This window comes from Melanerpes formicivorus, unplaced genomic scaffold, assembly GCF_026170545.1.
Source record: "Melanerpes formicivorus ecotype bairdi unplaced genomic scaffold, bMelFor1.0.p_v2 SCAF_3, whole genome shotgun sequence".
Lineage (NCBI taxonomy): Eukaryota > Metazoa > Chordata > Aves > Piciformes > Picidae > Melanerpes > Melanerpes formicivorus.
Window position 1 is genome coordinate 371380 of NW_027142355.1, and position 16146 is coordinate 387525.

General features: G+C 49.0%; 1 protein-coding gene across 1 annotated transcript in view; it reads left to right on the top strand.

Annotated features, from left to right (window-relative positions):
- TRHDE (thyrotropin releasing hormone degrading enzyme) overlaps positions 1 to 16146 on the top strand; it is a 299761-nt gene that overhangs the window by 178465 nt on the left and 105150 nt on the right. The window contains exons 8-9 of the mRNA XM_068164774.1: positions 12789 to 12854; positions 15720 to 15901. Coding sequence (XP_068020875.1) covers positions 12789 to 12854; positions 15720 to 15901 — 248 coding nt within the window. The remainder of the gene's footprint in view (positions 1 to 12788; positions 12855 to 15719; positions 15902 to 16146) is intronic.

Consider the following 16146-nt stretch of genomic DNA (forward strand, 5'->3'; position numbering starts at 1 on the left):
ACACATTCCTGCCCTCAGAGGAGACTGGATGGTAAAGCCAACTCAACAGCAACTTCTACCAGTCCATCCAGTTAAGAAACAGAATAAGAGCAAGTGGTGCTGACCAAGCCTCTTCGTACTGCAACTGCTGTCCTAGCTGGTTAATGGCTTTGTGACTGAGAAGCAGCAACACCTGGATAGAGGAGTGCTGGTATTTGGTGCAATGCACCTCTTCAACTTCCCTGGAGAACAACAGACTGCACACCAGGCAAGGTGTCAGGGCTCATAAAAAGAAAGAAATTGTCTCCTCTGAGGACACATTAGAACTTTTTCACAGAGTCACAGTACATTAGTGGTGGGAAGGGACCTCCAGAGACCAGCCAGGCCAACCCCCTGCCAGAGCAGCATCACCCAGGGGAATCCACACAGGAATGCATCCAGGTGGGGTTGGAAAGGCTCCAGAGAAGGAGACTCCACAACCTCTCTGGGCAGCCTGCTCCAGGGCTCCAACACCCTCACACCAAAGAAGTTTCGCCTCATGCTGAGCTGAAACCTTCTCTGGTCAAGTTTGTCTCCATTGCTCCTTGGCTTATTGCTGTGCACCACCCACAAGAGCTTGGCCCCCTCCACTTGACCCCCAGCCCTCAGCTATTGATAGACATTGATCAGATCCCCTCTCAGCCTTCTCCTCTCCATACTCAACAGCCCCAGGGCTCTCAGTCTCTCTTCCCAGGGGAGATGCTCAAGTCCCCTAAGCATCCTCCTGGCTCTGCCTTGGCCTCTCTCCATCAGGTCTCTGTCTCTCTTGACCTGGGGAGTCCAGAACTGGACCCAGGATTGCAGGAGTGGTCTCAGCAGGGCAGAGCAGAGGGGGAGCAGAACCTCCCCAGCCCTGCTGGCCACACTTTTCTTGCTGCACCCCAGGATCCCATTGGCTCTCTTGGCCGCAGGGGCACATTGCTGTCCCCTGCAGAACTTGCTGCCCACCAGCACTCCAAGGCCTTTCTCCATGGAGCTGCTTTCCATCAGGGCAGTCCCTAACCTGTCCTGGTGCCTGCTGTCATTCCTCCCCAGATACAGGACCCTGCACTTGTCCTTATTGACCTTCCTGAGGTTTGCTTGCACCCAGCTCTCAGCCTGTCCAGCTCTGGCTGGATGGCAGCACAGCCTGAGGGGTGTCAGCCACCCCCCAGGTTGGTATCATCAGGAACTTGCTGAGGGTACTCTCAATGCCCTCAGCCAGGTCACTGATACAGATGTTGAACAAAACTGGACTCAGCACTGATCCCTGGGGAGCACCACTGGCCACAGGCCTCCAGGCTGACTCTGTGCCACTGATGACAACCCTCTGAGCTCTGTTGTGGAGGCAGTTTGCAACCCACCTCTCTGACCAACCCCCTGTGCCACAGCTCCTGAGCTGTTCTATGAGGTTGTTACGGGATACAGCATCAAAAGCTTTAGTGAAGGCAAGATCCATGACATCCACTGCTCTTCCCTCATCTACCCGTTTGGTCATCATTTCAGAGAAGGCTCTCAGGCTCCTGCTATGATTTCACATCCTTGCAGACTCCTGCACAGAGAAGTTTGGTGATCTGCTTGGGACCACGTACTCCCCTGTGCATTTGCTTCCACTCACATTCATTGATAAGGACATCCAGCAAAGAGCACTGCTCTCATTCAGCTATCTTTTGCTTCTTTTTAACCCTTTCTTCTTTGACACCTAAGGGATTTCTCCTCCCCCAGTATCTTGATCTGCTCTTCCAAAAGTCCACCTGCCAGGTGACAGCATGGATTAGACTAAAAGGTGGCAATGGACTTTAAAAAAGGTAGCTATGCCACTTGCTTCTTGCTCTAAATCTTATTCTTCCCTTTCCTTACCCCAACGTTCTGCACATTTGTTGCACCTTCTCTTACAGAGAAGTCCTAGCTCTGTGTTTCTTAATTAGACAATGAATCATACTTTGATTTTGATAAAATCACAAACACCACAAACACAAATAAAGGGCTACTCATTTTGGCTCGTGCTAGTGTAATAAGACTACAGGAACACTCTTTTTATCATCTGTGACATATCCAATATACTATACAGAACTAAACCAAGGCTGGCAACACTGCAACACTGCATGGATTGAGGGCTAATGGGAAACAAAGCTAGTAAGATAAAGCAAAGGTCCTGCAGGACTCAGTTCCTCAGCAAGCCATTAAAAAAGCCCAGGAGGAATGAAGCACCAAGTGCATTTCCACAGCATTCAGTGTTGGAAGAGATTGCTAAGTAACAGCAATACTTGGGTTTGCAGCTCTCACTGAGAAAGCCCATTGAGCTGGACATCAGGATTCCATCGTCAAACTGGATGCAAGGCAATGCTGAATCCCAAGCAATGGGCTAAAGAGCTAAAACCTCCAAATCAATGCCTGACAAAAAGGGTAAATCACTCCTCCAGTTCCCCTGCTCATTAGCAGCTCTAGCCTCCCAAGGCTACAGTGCAGGAATGGTAGCTTGTTAGATCCACAAAACACAAAGAATGGCCACAAGAGAGATGTGGAGCTGCTGGAGCCAGGGCAGAGGAGGGCAAGGAAGCTGGGAAGGGCCTGGAGAAGAAATCTGATGAGGAGCAAGTGAAGGAGCTGGGGATGGTTAGTGTGAAAGAGAGGAGGCTGAGGGGAGACCTCCTGGCTCTCTACAGCTCCCTGCAAGGAGGTTGTGGAGAGGTTGGTGCTGGGCTCTGCTCCCAGGTCATTAGTGACAGCACAAGAGGGAATTGCCTCAAGCTGCCACTGGGGAGGTTCAGGCTGGACATGAGGAAAGCTTTTTTTCAGGTAAGAGTGGTGAGGGCTTGGAATGTGCTGGGCAGGGAGGTGGTGGAGTCCCCAAGGCTGGCTGTGTTTGCAGGTGGTTTGGCTGTGGTGCTTGGGGCTGTGGTTTTGGGGTGAGCCTTGTAGAGCAGGGTTCTGGGTTGGCCTTGGTGATGCTGAGGCTCTTTTCCAAGCTGAATGTTTCTGTGGGTCTGGGATTTCCTGGAGTTTGCTTCCTCAGAGCAGGATTGCCCTTCAGGACAACATTCCAGTCAGCTGTGCTCCAGACACCCTGTGTGTGGTCACTGGCTGTGCTTCCAGCGAGTTTCTCTTCCCTTGCTGCGTGTGAAATTCAATTATGACTATTTTCCCCTTCATTTTTATGATAGGAATTATGAGGAGGAAGAATGATAGGTGTCAGTGCCCCAGTAACCTCAGTGGGCTGAGCACCTCCTTAAGGAAACGTTTTCTTTGGGAATAAAATTGCTCTGCTCCTGCTGGGAGCCCAGCAGCACCTCCCTTTTGCTGCTGTGAGGCAGCACGATGTACTAGACAGGGTGCTGCAAGTACATGCTTGGTGAGCAGCTTGCCCTCCTCATGCAGTCAACATTTCCACTAGCTCTTTAGAAGTTGGTCAGGGTGTTTCCAGCAAGAGGATTGCGGGACTGAACTGGGGGTTAACACTTGATAGATGGTGGAAAGGAAATAAATCTGCTTCTGGTCAGCCTATTCTCAAAACCTCCTTCTCCTTCTCCTTCTCCTTCTTCTCCTTCTCCTTCTCCTTCTCCTTCTCCTTCTCCTTCTCCTTCTCCTTCTCCTTCTCCTTCTCCTTCTCCTTCTCCTTCTCCTTCTCCTTCTCCTTCTCCTTCTCCTTCTTTCCTTCTCCTTCTCTCCTTCTCCTTCTCTCCTTCTCCTTCTCTCCTTCTCCTTCTCCTTCTCTCCTTCTCCTTCTCCTTCTCCTTCTCCTTCTCCTTCTCCTTCTCCTTCTCCTTCTCCTTCTCCTTCTCCTTCTCCTTCTCCTTCTCCTTCTCCTTCTCCTTCTCCTTCTCCTTCTCCTTCTCCTTCTCCTTCTCCTTCTCCTTCTCCTTCTTTCCTTCTCCTTCTCTCCTTCTCCTTCTCTCCTTCTCCTTCTCCTTCTCCTTCTCCTTCTCCTTCTCCTTCTCCTTCTCCTTCTCCTTCTCCTTCTCCTTCTCCTTCTCCTTCTCCTTCTCCTTCTCCTTCTCCTTCTCCTTCTCCTTCTCCTTCTCCTTCTCCTTCTCCTTCTCCTTCTCCTTCTCCTTCTCCTTCTCCTCCTTCTCCTCTCTTCCTTTTGCTCTCCCTCCCTTCCCCTTTCCTCCCTTTTCTTCTTCCCATTTATCTTCCCTCCACACTAAGGCCTACATTTGTTCCTGTTTCTTCTCCTTTCTTCCCAAGTCACTTTTTTCCTCTTGAGGTACTCTGGTGTTATATTTTCCCTTTTTGCTTTTGAATCCCTTCCTCTTTCCCCCTTTCCCCTTTTCCCCTCTTTTCTCCCTTTCCCCCTTTCTCCTTTTCCCCTTTTTCCCCTTTCCCCCTTTTTTCCCCTTTCTCCCTTTCTCCTTCTCCCCTTTTCCCCCCTTTCCCCTTCTCCCTTCCCCCTTCTCCTTCCCCTTCCTCTTCCTTTCCCTTTCCCTGCACATGTAAGGTCCAGCTCCTGTCGCTGGGCAGGCCCCGTAGCCAGTCAGCTGTAGTGCTGCTCCTGAGCGTGTCCCCATGTGACAGCTACCTGCAGCTCTGGGGTCTGCATCCTGGGATGATCTTTTGCACCACGACAGACATTTGCTCAGCTGACAAACAGCAAATGCCTGCTGCTGCTTTCCTGTCCATGGCTGTACAACACTTGCAGGTCACCCTGATCCAGACACAGTGGCATGCAAAATATACCTGGAATGTGTTTCTTTCCAGTGATTCATGGTGACCTTTTCACAGTAAGTAGCATTAATTTCTTTCCAGTTCTGGGCTTCTGTGGGAAAAAACTGTATTAGATGGGAGGCAGAGCAGAGATCTTTTCTGCCTGGATAGGAGTCCCTGGGTGTAGTTCAAGTTAATGCAGAGGAATGAGCAGCCAGCCTGTCACAATTAGCAGGTGCTGCCCAAGTGTCTCTGGAAAACATTCCATCATCTTCTGTGTGCATTAAGAACATATTTATTGAGCACCAGCTAGCTTTTTTTGGAGGCTGGAATATATTGCCCAAGCAAACAAGCCAGAGCTGAAATGGATGTACAAATTCAGTCAAATGTATGCAGTTCAATTTCAAAGAGTGCTTTATTCCTGTAAGATTTGTTCTTAGCTCAATAGTTTAGCACCACTACCAAATAATACATCAAGTACATTTCTCTTTAAAGCCAAGCTTAATATACTAGCAGGTGTCTCCCTGCACAGCACACACCATCAGAGCCTGCTAGGCAATAACTCTGCAAGCCTCACAACTGGTCCCTTTAGACTTCTCATGCAAAATGCTTTGCCACCAGGCTGTGGTGGCTGCTGCTGGGGTTCAGAATGGAACCTCCTTCCTCTTCCATTAAGAAGCGAATGGAATGGAATGGAATGGCATGGAATGGAATGGAATGGAATGGAATGGAATGGAATGGAATGGAATGGAATGGGATAGAATAGAATAGAATAGAATAGAATAGAATAGAATAGAATAGAATAGAATAGAATAGAATAGAATAGAATAGAATAGAATAGAATAGAATAGAATAGAATAGAATAGAATAGAATAGAATAGAATTAACCAGGTTGGAAGAGACCTGTGAGGTCACCAAGTCCAACCTATCACCCAACACCATCTCATCAACTAAACCATGGCACCAAGTGCCTCATCCAGGCTCTTCCCAAACACCACCAGGGATGGTGACTCCACCACCTCCCTGGGCAGCACATTTCAGTGGCCAATCTCTCTTGCTGGGAAGAATCTCTTCCTCACCTCCAGCCTAAACCTCCCCTGGTGCAGCTTGAGACTGTGTTGTTGGACACGATGATCTTGACAGTCTCTTCCAACCTGGTTTATTTTTCTTTTCTTCTTTTCTTTTCTTTTCTTTTCTTTTCTTTTCTTTTCTTTTCTTTTCTTTTCTTTTCTTTTCTTTTCTTTTCTTTTCTTTTCTTTTCTTTTCTTTTCTTTTCTTTTCTTTTCTTTTCTTTTCTTTTCTTTTCTTTTCTTTTCTTTTCTTTTCTTTTCTTTTCTTTTCTTTTCTTTTCTTTTCTTTTCTTTTCTTTTCTTTTCTTTTCTTTTCTTTTCTTTTCTTTTCTTTTCTTTTCTTCTGTTCTCTTGTTCTGGTGCTGCTTGCCTGGGAGAAGAGACCAACCCCAACCTGGCTACAACTTCCTTTCAGGGAGTTGGAGAGAGCAATGAGGTCTCCCCTGAGCCTCCTCTTCTGCAGGCTAAGCAACCCCCTCTCCCTCAGCCTCTCCTCACAGGGCTGTGCTCCAGACCCCTCCCCAGCTTTGTTGCCCTTCTCTGGACACCTTCCAGCAGCTCAACATCTTTCCCAAACTGAGGATCCCAGAACTGGACACAGGACTCAAGGTGTGGCCTAAGCAGTGCTGAGCACAGGGCAGAATGACCTCTCTCCTCCTGCTGGCCACACTGTTCCTGATGCAGGCCAGGATTCCCTTGGCCTTCTTGGCCACCTGGGCACACTGCAGGATTGTGTTTAGGCAGCTGTCAACCAGTACCCCCAGGTCCCTTTCTGCCTGGCTGCTCTCCAGCCACTTAGACCCCAGCCTGTAGCACTGCATGGGGTTGTGGCCAATGTGCAGAACCTGGCACTTGGATGTGTTCAATCTCCTGCCCTGGGACTCTGCCCATCTGCCCAGCCTATTGAGGTCCCTCTGCAGAGCTGACATGAAGATGTCAGGTGAAGCTGATGTGGATATAAAGCAAGCTTTTAAAGAGGATTCCCATCAAAGCAGGGGAATATGTTAAAGTGGCTGGGAATGTGGCAGAGTTCAATCTGTTGTAGATGTCTCATTCACACTGGATTCACTGGCTTGCAATGCAGAAGACAGAGACATTACAGAGCTGAGTTTCTTACAGTGCTCTGAGGTGTGTTGGTTTGGTTTGGGTTGTTTTTTTTCACCCTTATGTTGGAATGAAAATTGCAGAGCCATGTTGATTTCATTTAGGTTACTTCTGATTTACAGCACTGGTCTCTTATCACCAAGAAGGAGGGAGAGCAAAGAAAGCAGTCCCATGGACTTAATGATGGCTCTTACCTCCTCCTGTCTTTTGTGTTTTTTCTTGTGTCTCTGCCTGGAGGCTCTGCTGTTTGGGACAGGACACAGCTCCTGTCTGCTTCCTCTAATGAATGCTACACTTCCAGCACTTCTGGGCTTCATTCAGAAGAGTGTGTCCAGCAGATCCAGGGAGGTTCTCCTCCCCCTCTGCTCTGCCCTACCCTGAGATCTCACCTGGAATATTGCATCCAGCTCTGGGCTCCCCAATTCAGGAGGGACAGGGATCTGATGGAGAGAGTTCAAGGGAGGGCTACAAGGATGCTGAAGAGACTGCAGCACTGCCTGGAGAGGAGAGACTGAGAGCCCTGGGGCTGTTTAGTCTGGAGAGGAGAAGGCTGAGAGGGATCTGGTCAATGTCTATCAATAGCTGAGGGCTGGGGGTCAGGAAGGAAGGGACAGGGACAGCCTCTGCTCACTTGTGCCCTGGGATATAGGACAAGGGGCAATGGATGTCAACTATGGCACAGGAGGTTCCACCTCAACATAAGGAGGAACTTCTTGACTGTGAGGGTGCCAGAGCCCTGGAGCAGGCTGCCCAGAGAGGTTGTGGAGTCTCCTTCTCTGGAGCCTTTCCATCCCTGTCTGGATGTGTTCTTGTGTGACCTGTACTGGATTCTATGCTCCTGCTCTGGCAGGTGGGTTGGACTGGAAGCTCTCCAGAGGTCCCTTTCAAACCCTTACCACCCTGTCATCCCCTGATCCTGTGAACACTGTGGATGACATATTCTCCTCATTGCCCTAATTCTTCTCCTACTGCCATCACTGCTGAAAGTTCCATTGGCTCCTCTGACCCCAGACCTGTCGGTCCTGCTGATCTGATTATTGTCAGAGCGTTCCAGGGGGATTATGAATTACAAAGGAACAAGGACAAAGTGAAACACTATAATTATGTGGTGTATTCAGCATTATTTGCTCTAGAGAAAATGAAGATTTATTTCCACATATGGTTCCAGTGTCACTCTTCCTAATGAGCAGTTATGGCTTGCTATTTGGCTGTAATGATTTAATTGCAGCTGTGGCACGTTGTCGGTGGGGATTTTCCAGTGGCTGCTGATTGCCAGCCTTGTGGAAAAAAAATCTAATCTAAATATACCTTTGGAAAGCAAAGGGCTGGAGTTTCAGCTGGCAGACATGGTTGGGACTCCACTGATCCCCCTTCCATAGGATTTTATGTATTGATTGGGATATGAGCCCAGCGAGAAGGCAAAACACGGTCAAGTGGATACTTGTTGCTGCCTCTGAAGTGTGCTGCACACCTCTCAGTCTGGTTTTCAAACCTCTCTCCACCTATTTGTGAGATAGAAACTGGAATGTGACTAAGGAGGTGTTTAGGAGGAGACTTGATGGGCTGCTTGGTGCCATGGGTTAGTTGATTAGATGGCGTTGGATGATGGGTTGGACAGGTCTCTTCCAACCTGGTCTAGTCTAGTCTATTCTGTTCTATTGTACTCTACTCTATTCTATTCTAGTCTAGTCTAGTCTAGTCTAGTCTATCCTACTCTACTCTACTCTACTCTACTCTACTCTACTCTACTCTACTCTACTCTACTCTACTCTACTCTACTCTACTCTATTCTATTCTACTCTCCTCTACTTCTATTCTATTCTATTCTATTCTATTCTAGTCTAGTCTAGTCTACTCTATTCTATTCTATTCTATTCTACTCTGTTCTATTCTAGTCTAGTCTAGTCTAGTCTATTCTGCTCTACTCTAGTCTACTCTACACTACTCTATTCTATTCTACTCTATTCTATTCTATTCTATTCTACTCTATTCTAGTCTACTCTACTCTAGTCTACTCCACTCTATTCTACTCTATTCTACTCTACTCCTATTCTATTCTATTCTACTCTTATTCTACTCTTATTCTATTCTATTCAACTCTCCTCTCCTCTCCTCTCCTCTCCTCTCCTCTCCTCTCCTCTCCTCTCCTCTCCTCTCCTCTCCTCTCCTCTCCTCTCCTCTCCTCTCCTCTCCTCTCCTCTCCTCTCCTCTCCTCTCCTCTCCTCTCCTCTCCTCTCCTCTCCTCTCCTCTCCTCTCCTCTCCTCTCCTCTCCTCTCCTCTCCTCTCCTCTCCTCTCCTCTCCTCTCCTCTCCTCTCCTCTCCTCTCCTCTCCTCTCCTCTCCTCTCCTCTCCTCTCCTCTCCTCTCCTCTCCTCTCCTCTCCTCTCCTCAGAAGCTCCTGACAGTGAGCATTTTAAGCAGTGCTTTCCACAGTAGAATTATTTGGAGCATTGGAAGTGTTGCTTGCTCTTAAGAACTGTAAGTGCTTGGTGCAGGTAATGGTAAAAACACAGGGTGGAACTTGCTCCTAACATCCAACCTAAATCTACTCTTCTCTAATTCCAGACCTCTGTCCCTGGTCCTGTCCCTGCAGGCCTTTGCAAGCACTTGTCTCTCTCCATCCTTCTTGTAGCCCTCTCCAGGTACTGGCAGGTTGCCATTAGGTCTCCCTTGAGCCTCCTCTTTTTTTGTGTGGATGTTAGGCAATGCCCAGATAATATGTGGTGGTAGCTTCAGTGTTAGCAGTGTGAAGGAAATGGGGGTAGGGGAAGTGTGTTTTAGTCAGTGTGTCAGCATCTGTCAGATGTTATCTGGTGGCTTAAGGTTAAATATACAGATTTCTGGGAAAGCAGTGATGTTGAGCTCGCTGCCCTTCTCTGGACTCATTCAAGTGTCTCAACGTCCTTCCTGCCAGAGCAGGACCACACAATCTAGCCCAGGTCACAGAGGAGCACATCCAGGCAGGGCTGGAAAGGCTCCAGAGAAGGAGGCTCCACAGTTGTATTTGCTGTTCCTTATTTATGAGTGTATTTGCCTCAGCCCACTTCTGTTTATTTCTCTTTTTAATTAGCAATTCAGCTGCCATAGCAGTGGGAGCTATTGAGTGTGGCTCTGTGCCCCAAATGAGACCCAATGGCAGCACAGCATGCTCTAGATGCAGCCTGTACAAGGGTGGCTTTTCTTTCCTTCCCCCCAAGTCGGTCCCATGACGTCGTTAAGCCTTGGCACTGCCTTTCCAGAGTCAGTGTTCTTGTTTAGCCCTGCTAGCTTGTGATTAAATGGGAGTTGCTGCTTGCTGTGCTGGGAGCTGCTTGACAAAAGCTAAATCTGTCACAGGTGCTACAATTTGTGTATCAGGAAGTTTGCTTTCCAAACACTAATTATTCCCAGAGCCTGTCCTTCAGACAAAGCACAGCTAGCAGAGTCAGCACATTTAGCCATTGCAGCATTGTGCTGTAAATTAGGGTTTGTCTCCTGCCATTGTGTGAAAAGAAGATGGTAGAAATTCAAATGCAGCAGAACCCACTGATTTACAGCCTCTGATGGGTCTTTTTCACTTAGCTTGTCCAACCCAAGTGCTTCTTCAAGGAATCCTTGCTCAATTCCCTTCTGGACTTGAGGGATCTATTATCTAGGGATGTGGGATGATGGAATGCAGAATTCACCAGGTTGGAAAAGACCTCTGAGATCTTCCAGTCCAACCTATCACCCAACACCATCTAAACAACTAAACCATGGCAGCAAGTGCCTCATCCAGGCTCTTTAACACCTCCAGGGATGGTGACTCCACCACCTCCCTGTTAGCCCATTCCAGTGGCCAGCCACTCAAGCAGTGCTGTCTCTCTGGGTGCTGTTAAAAACCAGACATGTTTTGTGCCTGGAAGGCTCACACCTAACTTGGGCAGATGGATAAACTAATTCATTTGGGCTTTTAACATGATGTTAGCTTATCAGGAATGATCTTTGGAGTTGCTGTGGGAAAAGAATGGACCCTCAGCCTTTGAGAGAAAGATGTTGAGTTGCTGGAAGGTGTCCAGAGAAGGGCAGCAAAGCTGGGGAGGGGTCTGGAGCACAGCCCTGTGAGGAGAGGCTGAGGGAGCTGGGGTTGCTTAGCCTGGAGAAGAGGAGGCTCAGGGGAGACCTTCTTGCTCTCTCCAACTCCCTGAAGGGAGGTTGTAGCCAGGTGGGGGTTGGTCTCTTCTCCCAGGCAAGCAGCACCAGAACAAGAGGACACAGTCTCAAGCTGTGCCAGGGGAAGTTTAGGCTGGAGGTGAGGAGAAAGTTCTTCCCAGACAGAGAGACTGGCCATTGGAATGTGCTGCCTGGGGAGGTGGTGGAGTCACCATCACTGGAGGTATTTAAGAAGAGCCTGGATGAGGCATTGGTGCCATGGTCTGGTTGCTTACTTAGGGTTGGGTGATTGATTGGACTTGGTGCTCTTGGAGGTCTCTTCCACCCTGGCTGATGCTGTGATTCTGTGAAACTGCTGCTAGGTAAGTGCAAGCACTGAGCTGATCACCTCCCCAGGCTGTGAGTCACGTCTGTCACTAGCACACACACACAGCTCCCTGTGCACAAGCACAGGTTTGGCTTCCCATCGCTCCTCTGCCCCACCCCCCCCTCTTGCAGAGAGCCTTTGTGATGAGCTGCCCCAGCCCCAGCTGCCAGTGGGATGTATTTTGACACTGCAGTGCCAGGATCTCCCTAGATAAGGTTTTGTAGATCAGTGGAATGGTTTGAATAAAACCCGACTCACATTGCCCACCCTGGGAAGCCGTGAGATGAGGACACGTTATGACTGCAGCCACAACCACCCTGCACATCTGGCTCTCCCTCTCACTCCCCAGGTCCTCAGCCTGTGCTGTGTTTTTTCACTTGTTGTCAGGTTCTGGACAGTATTTCCCTTTCCCTTTCTTTCTGTTTCATACACATACTGATGGGATCTGACACTTTCTAGTGGAGGAGTGAAATAGTCTAAGTCAACTGAAAACTCTCCCTGCCTTTTTGTTTGGTTTGGTTTTCCCTCCCTGTCTTATCTGTGGCTAAGAGGGGAGGGGAAAGGGGGGTTGAGCACTAAACCTGTAACAATCACAGGATCCCAGGATGTCAGGGGTTGGAGGGGACCCAAATAGAACATTGAGTCCAAGCCCTCTGCCAGAGCAGGAGCATAGAATCCAGCACAGGGCACACAGGAACACATCCAGACAGGGCTGGAAAGGCTCCAGAGAAGCCTTTCCACAACCTCTCTGGGCAGCCTGCTCCAGGGCTGTCACCCTCACAGTAAGGCAGTTCCCTCTTGTGTGGAGGTGGAACCTCCTGTGCTGCAGCTTACATCCATTGCTCCTCGTCTTATCCCAGGGAGCAAGCAAGCAGAGCCTGTCCCCTCCCTCCTGACCCCCAGCCCTCAGCTATTGATAGCCATTGATCAGATCCCCTCTCAGTCTTCTCCTCTCCATACTGAACACCCCTAGGTCCCTCAGCCTCTCGTCCCCAGGCAGTGCTGCAGTCCCCTGATCATCCTCCTAGACTCTTGCTCAGTTAAATCTTTTGCCACAGATCTTCCCCTCCTCCAAATGAGCTAATGGCTGATGCTGGACACACAATGACCTGCAAAACCAGCAACTGGAAACTGCATCTCACCAGCAACTCCATGCATTGCTGAGGATTACCTTGGAACTCCTCCTGAGATCAGACAAGTGCATTCAAAATATTTAGCTTCTGGAGTGGCTTAGGCAGTGAAAGGGAAGAGCATTGAATGCTGTAAATGAAATCTTCAGCAACAATTTTTGCATTGTAATCTACCTTAAGGCACTGTTTATTTACTCCCTCAGGATGAACACACTGTGTGCCTCCAGCTCCCTGACAAGTGCAAACAGTGATGTGATTTAGCTGCTAATAGCAGTGATTCACAGCCCTGCTTGTTTGGGCTTCTGTGTGGTAATGCTGATTTGTGTTTGTGTTTTATTTCCACAGGACTATTTAACCATTCACAAGTATGGCAATGCAGCCAGGAATGATCTTTGGAACACACTCTCAAAGGTAAAATGCTTCAATGTGTAGCACTGAGGGAAGAGCAGGGATTGACTCTGGCTTTTTTCCCCTCCCATTGCACTGAATAGTGCACACTGAGAGCTTCAGACCCCACAACAGATACAAAACCCTGATGCAAAGAAATCCCCATTTGAGTTAACCTAACAGCACCATTAAAGATGCTTTTTTGGCAGCATTTCTGTTCTTTGTTGCATTACAATATGTTTCCTGGCTTGGGCTGTGTCACTGATGTGCAGGGAAAGATATTTCTTAGACTCCGCAATCACAGAGTCACAGAATGGTCTGGGTTGGCAAGGAGACAAGGACCTGGAGGTCCTGGGGGGGGGGGGGGAGGTTGAGCATGAGCCAGCAATGTGCTCTGGTGGCCAAGAAGGCCAAGGGTATCCTGAGGTGGGTTAGAAGGGCTGTGGCCAGTAGGTTAAGAGAGGTTCTCCTCCATCTCTACTCTGCCCTGCTGAGGCCACATCTGGAGTATTGTGTCCACTCCTGGGCCCCTCAGGTCAAGAAGGACCTCAGGGAACTGCTTGAGAGAGTCCAGTCCAGAGCCACAAAAATGATGAAAGGAGTGGTACAGCTTCCTCAAGAGGAGAGCCTGAGGGAGCTGAGGGCTCTGGAGCTTGGAGAGGAGGAGCCTGAGGGTGACCTCATTGCTGTTGATGAAGATGTGCAGGGTGAGTGCCCAGAGGCTGGAGCCAGGCTCTGCTGGGGGATGCCCAATGCCAGCACAAGGGGCAGTGGTGGAAGCTGAGGCAGAGGAAGTGCCATGGAAACAGGAGGAAAATTTTTTTCCCTGTGAGGGTGCCAGAGCCCTGGAGCAGGCTGCCCAGCGGGGTTGTGGAGTCTCCCTCTGGAGATACTCAAGCCCTGCCTGGCTGTGTTGCTGTGTGACCTGCTCTAGGTGCTCCTGCTCTGGCAGGGGGTTGGGCTGGGTGAGCTTTGGAGATCCCTTCCAGCCCCTTACCTGTGATGCTGTGGTTGGAAAGGACCTTTGAGGTCATCCAGTCCAACCCCCCTTGCAGTCAGCCTGTCACTGACTTTAGCAGAGGAGTGCTGAAGCACAGGAGCTGGAGAGCACACGGACTTGCCCAGCTTTGGTGTGTGCATTAGCTGTGTCTGTGATGTTGTGTGGAGCTATGATTTGTGTGCAGGACAAAACTATGAGAGCTTGAAAGTTTGCTGTGAACAGGTAAGTGTTTGCTACAACATTTGTCACCTTGTAGAGACTTAGAGCTGCTGTGCCCATCCACCCTGTGGTTGTTATGCCCAAGCTTGGCTTGAGTTTCTAGATCTCAGGCCAGAGATCTATAAGGTAAGAGTTTAAGTTTCATCAGCTGAACCAAGCATGCCTGAGGTTCATGCCTGTGGAGCTAGTCTGGGCACCCCAGAATAAAGGCAGTGTGCAGGGCAGTGTAGAATACAGTCAGGGAGCTGGGGCACAAATCCCAACTCAAGGCATGTGTAAACATGGCCATTTGGTTGTAAGGATTGATGCCAGAGCTAACATTCAGCTGGAGGTCAGGACATTGGCATGTCTCTAGAACAGCAGGTGTCTGCTTTTGAGCTGGGTGTCCAAGCTCCAGGCACTGGCAGGGAGGGCTGGATTCAGTTAGAATCATAGAATCAATAAGGTTGGAAAAGACCTCAAAGATCATCAAGTCCAACACCTTGTGACTACTAAACTATGTCTTCAAGTGCCACATACAGTCCCCTCTTGAACACCTCCAGGGATGGTGACTCCACCACCTCCCCAGGCAGCACATTCCAGTGGGCAATCACTCTCTCTGTGTAGAACTTCCTCCTAACCTCCAGTCTAAACCTCCCCTGGTGCAGCCTGAGACTGTGTCCTCTTGTTCTGGTGCTGATTGCCTGGGAGAAGAGACCAACCTCTGCCTGTCTACACCCCCCCTTAAGGTAGTTGGAGACAGCAATAAGGTCACCCCTGAGCCTCCTCTTCTCCAGGCTAAGCAACCCCAGCTCCCTCAGTCTCTCCTCATAGGGCTTGTGTTCCAAACCCCTCACCAAGTTTGTTGCCACGTATGTGTGTGCAACTCAACTGAGTTCTGTGTTTGTACTGACTGTTGATGAGGGTTGTGATGTGTCTCATACAGTAAGGCACTGAAATCTAAGACTTAATCTGCAGCTGAATGCCATTGTCAAAGCCTTTCTTGATTCACACCTGGTTTGCTCCTGTGCTGAAGCCTTTGGGACAGCTCTGGGCCATGGGGGGTCAGAAGGAGGGGTGAAGGAACAGCAGGACCCACAGCTAATAAAACAGCACAGGAAAGAGGCTGTGTTGTGGCCCATAACTCTTAGAGCTCTGCTGCGTGCTCAGGTCTGTTGTTAAGGCTAATCATTCCATTTGCCTCATCTGTAAGCAGGTTTGTTGCCAGCTCTTTTGTTCCTAATGCATTGCAATTGCAGCCTCAGTTCTGAAGGCTTGTTGCTGGGTTCTGCTTGTCTGTGATCTGGGAGTATTTGGCAGCTGGGCACATTTCTGTTGCTGAAGAAGGAACACTGCCTGCCATCCTTCCCACAGCCCAGCCTCATCTCCTGTGACACTAAGTGCCAGGGGATCTCTCTCTGTTTCTGATGAGCATCCCCTTGTACTACACCATTTTATTGGCATACTCTGGCAAATAGGAATACATTAATCTGTGTATTGTGACAGAGAGACTTTGGGTTGAATTATGTAGTGTGTGTGTGTGCTGGGTGTAAATGTGTGTGCTTGGAGGTGTGATTTAAACCTACATAACTAACTGTGGGCTCTGGGACCACAAAGGAGCAAGTTTTCTATGTTCAAGGATGGTATTGCTCAACATACTGAAACTGTCATTCTCTTTTTTTTTCTTGAAGGCTTTAAAAAGGGTTGGAAAATCTGTAAATATCCAAGAAGTGATGGACCAGTGGACACTGCAGATGGGTTACCCTGTGATCACTGTCTTGGGAAATGAAACTACAGACAATGTCGTAGTGATCTCCCAAGAGCGTTTTGTCTATGATGCTAGGCCCAAGGATCCCGCTCTTGGAGACAACAGGTACTTCTCTTTCTCAATGGCTGTCTTTCAAGGGAGTGTAGTTGTTTAATGAAGTGTTCTGCCTGTGTGCTTTTGTGAAGAGATGCAGGAACCTCTGAGCTTTGCTTGGCATCAGTGGCACGCGGTGATCCTTTCACCCGAACTGCAGTAAGGATGAGCTAGTTCAGAGAACTGGAACAAGCCAGAAGAGGACCAGAACAGAAAGATAAGGCTTGCAGTGTGCCCATTTGCACCCTGTGACTGTC